Source organism: Monopterus albus, unplaced genomic scaffold (genome assembly GCF_001952655.1).
Source record: "Monopterus albus unplaced genomic scaffold, M_albus_1.0 scaffold80.1, whole genome shotgun sequence".
Taxonomy (NCBI): domain Eukaryota; kingdom Metazoa; phylum Chordata; class Actinopteri; order Synbranchiformes; family Synbranchidae; genus Monopterus; species Monopterus albus.
Genome location: NW_018127960.1, coordinates 523,912 through 527,962, shown reverse-complemented (window position 1 = coordinate 527,962; position 4,051 = coordinate 523,912). Strand labels below are relative to the sequence as shown.

The window sequence follows — 4,051 nt, the reverse complement described above, 5'->3', positions numbered from 1 at the left end:
GCTGCCAGGGGCATCTGGAGCCTGCCATCCACCACACGGTGCGATGCAGCGCAGGATAGTGCTTCCACGGAGCCCTTCTGCAGCTAACAGAGTCTTCTGATGCCTTCAGGAGATAAACCATGACAAGCGGACTCACATCTGGGGCCTGTGCTCGCTCGTAGCTCTTCATGTTTCTTCCGTGCGCTTCTATGAAAGGCTCTCCGGGTTGACGGCCGGGTCTCTTCTGCTGCTGCTGTGTATACTCTGGGAATCTTTGCTGCATATTCGACAGGTGTAGACGTTTCAGGGCCACGCATAAGCAGCTCAGGCAGTACGGGCTCACAGTTGGTGTGTTTGACCGGGAGAGGGCTGCGTTTTCTCAACTGGAAGGAATAACGTTAGAGTGTCCGCCAGGAGGGGCACCGGTGGAAACCGTTACAGCAGGAGGAGCTCGTTTTTGTGAAGTGAGGTGGTTTTTACTGCAAACAGGTTACCACTGTCAAGAGCTGGGACCGTTTCACCGTCATGGTGGTCTTCAACGGGCAGCTGAAGATCAGGATCTGCGAGGCTGTGGACCTCAAACCGACTGCCTGGTCCCTGCGTCACGCCGTCGGCCCAAAGACGCAAACCTTCCTCCTGGACACGTACATCGCCCTGAACGTGGACGACTCCCGTGTGGGCCAGACCTCCACCAAGCAGAAGACCAACAGCCCAGCGTGGAATGATGAGTTCACCACGGAGGTCCACGACGGCCGCAAGATCGAGCTCTCCGTCTTCCACGACGCACCCATCGGCTACGACGACTTCGTGGCCAACTGCATCATCCAGTTCGAGGACATCCTGCACAACGGCAGCAAGCACTTCGAGGACTGGGTAAGAGCAGCGGTGTGAGTCGTGTGACAGCCTGAAGCGCACAGTGGTGCTGCTGCTGGAGGAAGTCTCAGCTCTCTGAGTGGCTGAAGATGCCACGGCGGAAATAACAGTTTTTAAAAGCATACTTATTATTTTGTCTGAGCACAATTACCCAGAGACCTAGCATTGTCTTATCAAGTCCTAAAAATGCATTTGCAGTGATCTCAACCTGAAAAATACTACATTCACAACACTTGAGCCTTTCAGAATAAACCATGAGGAACATGCAGGCAAATAGTTGTTTCTGGTGCTCTGTTGTTTTGGACTATGCTCCATATTTGCAGCATTAGCTTTTGACACTGTGAGACAAGGCCACCTGATCAGCTTCCAGTGTTGAGCCCATGTTAGGGAATATTTCATTTAAATGGCGACAAACCTGCAAATTATCAAAGCACTTACAACCATTTGTCAAACCTTTGGAGCTGAGGTTCCCAGGCCCAGGACTGATCAGTTGTGGAGTAATTCATTTGCAACTATTCCCAGTGTGTTCTTTTAATGTTGTCATTTGAGGTAGTAGACTGAGATAAGGTTTCCAGAGGTCTGACTGAAAGCACTGCAGCACCTGAATGCTTCTCTGACAGCTGCTCTCACAGCCTTCTCTGTATCCCCTCTCATCTGATCACACTTTGCTCACTCCTTTAAACTTCTCCTGTCTGTTAGTACAGACAAACTCACAGAGTGGCTCCACAGCAGTCCAGACAATAAGCTCATTATCCATGTTAAATCAAGTGACGCCACATCTTTTTGAGTTATGGGACTGTCTTGTCTTTTGCCAAGTACTTAGCTCATCATGCAAAAGCTGAAAGGTTTACGACACCATGACTGGGTCTGTAGTTTACCTAACCAGCGCCCATGAACAGAAAGCTAGAGCCAAGTTGTGACAAGTACCTGGTTAAAGAAAACGCTTCAGACTCAAAGTGTCACTGTTCTCCTGCAAGCCTGTACAAGGCCTGTCAACAGTCACCGTCGACAGTAAATAATACCCGCCGAGCCAGTTCCAAGTACTCTGAGCACACTCAGACACATCCACACTGTGGTAACAGTGATTTCACCTTTCAGAAATTTAAGCTCATTATTCCAGCAGTTGTGAAGGACAGTATGGAAATACTTGTGTGATGGATTGTGTAAAGTGCTCCAAAGGCTCAGAGCTGGTTGACATGACAGCATTCAGGCTCTCGCTCTCTGTGCACGTGGCTCTGAGCACTTCAGCAATTTACAACAAACACATTGTGAAAACACTGAGATGGTTTCCACAGTAGAAATGTTTCCTTCAATCCTGAGTGAATGCTTAAGCACATTTATTTCACCAGCAAACACCTTAAACAGGAAATGTTGTGTGTAATGTGTTCAGCAAATGAATAATAACAGATAGTATGATTCAGGAGAGGATAATCAGTTATAGGAACATCAACACCAATCAGATTACAGTTCTGATGATGTAATCCAGTGCATCTTCCAGAGTAAACAAATCAGCTAAACCCTTTTGCCTTGCACTTGCCATCAATGCAGCTGGCCTTCAACAGGTAACAGCACATCTAATGAGCTGTGTGATTTCCACTTACACCAGTTCTGTCCAGCAAATCTCAGTCTGATGTTGGCAGCAAAAGAAGAGAAGAGGCCGAAAAGCACTGACTGATGTTTGTTAGACTTGAGAAGATTCTAAGTCTGTCAGGAATTTCTGCTCTCTGATGAACAGTGATGTTGTGTAGGAGGCTGCCTTGTTCGAACTTGTCATTAAAGAGAGCGGGAAGAGAGAAGACAAGCGTCTGATTTTACTACACGACAGGCAGTGAGTGAGGGGAGGGAGATGGGCTGGCAGGAACAAGACGAGAGGGTGTTGAAGCAAACTGTCCAGCTTTGAATGGCTGAATGAAGGAAGGATAGAAGGGGAGGAGCTGGTGGGAGAGACGGCAGTGCTTGATCTCACTAAGATGATTTTACAAATACGCATGAAACTCATCACAGTCTGAAGTTTCAGATATGAGTCAATGATCAAAAACATGTTTTTCTTGATGAAACTGTTGCCGTCACTTTTTCAAATGTCTTGCATTTTTCATTTGAATAGACTCAGTCACCAGTTTGGTGTTGCAGAGGGCCATACCAGTTTTGCATAACGCATGTAAACTTTCCATCACATTTAGTCATTTTACAAACCATGCTTCAGGTTTCTTAGAAATTAGCATGTTTTCCACCTTCCATGCAGCCACTAGGTTACATCTACTGTGCCTAAATGAGTCACATTTTAATGTCTTCTCTTCATGTTCACCATTTTTGAGGTGAAAATATGAGATTTCCACAGTCAGGGAAACTAAATGTGTACGTCCTGGTCAAAGTTCAGTTATAAAATCCCAGTGCAGACGGGGTGGCTCTCCTGCCGGTTCTCTAGTCAGCTACATGGACAGTCAGTAGCTGAGCTGAGAGCATCAGAACAGTAAACAGACAGAAACCAGGCTCAGTTTTTAAAGTTTGCAGCCTCAGAAATGTTTCTGTGATTTCAACCTACATCAGGTACGTGGGGTAAACATGCCATCGTTCCATGTGTATACACAGAGGCTCCCCTCAGTTATCAAGTAAGAGCACCACAGACACAAGGCGGTGACTGACTAAACACTCTCATGTCCAAGTCTTCAAGGGTACTATATGGTAGGATGTGTCTGAGAGAAGCCTAATGCTGGGTTTGGTTGCCCCTTTTTCAAACCAGGGCAGTAGTAATCAATAATCAAGAATAATGCAAAACCAGTTCTGACTCCAGCTTCTCAAATGTAGAACTTTACTGGGGTTTTTTTTTTTTCTTTTCAGTTTTCTTTCACAGTAAATTTGACATGTTTGGTTTGTGAACTGTTGGTTGGACAAACCAAACCATTTGGGAGCTGGCATGGCCCTGTTTAACTGTTCTTTTAACATTTTATAGGTTAAACTATTAATCAGTTCATATTGGAACTGATACATCAGCCAATCATTTGTTGCACCCAATACTATTATTATTATTTTTACTGGTAAACCTAATGTCATGTTGGCCATTGTGCAGTTACAGCACATTTGTTCTCTGATGTGAGCACATCTCCAGTTTTGAGTATCAGTGGTCTCTACCAGCGTCTTGTTCCCAGCTGGGCTTTTAACACTTAGCGTGGTGTTGCAACTGTGACACAGTCACATCGCG

The 4,051-nt window shown here is 45.7% G+C and overlaps 1 protein-coding gene across 1 annotated transcript in view; it reads left to right on the top strand.

The window, feature by feature from the left end:
* The first annotated feature begins 6 nt into the window (after positions 1 to 6).
* The window catches only part of LOC109963810 (protein kinase C epsilon type-like), a 47,852-nt gene continuing 43,807 nt past the window's right edge, over positions 7 to 4,051 (top strand). The window contains exon 1 of the mRNA XM_020606664.1: positions 7 to 852. Within this exon, the coding sequence (XP_020462320.1) occupies positions 505 to 852 (348 nt within the window). The 5' untranslated portion in view covers positions 7 to 504. The remainder of the gene's footprint in view (positions 853 to 4,051) is intronic.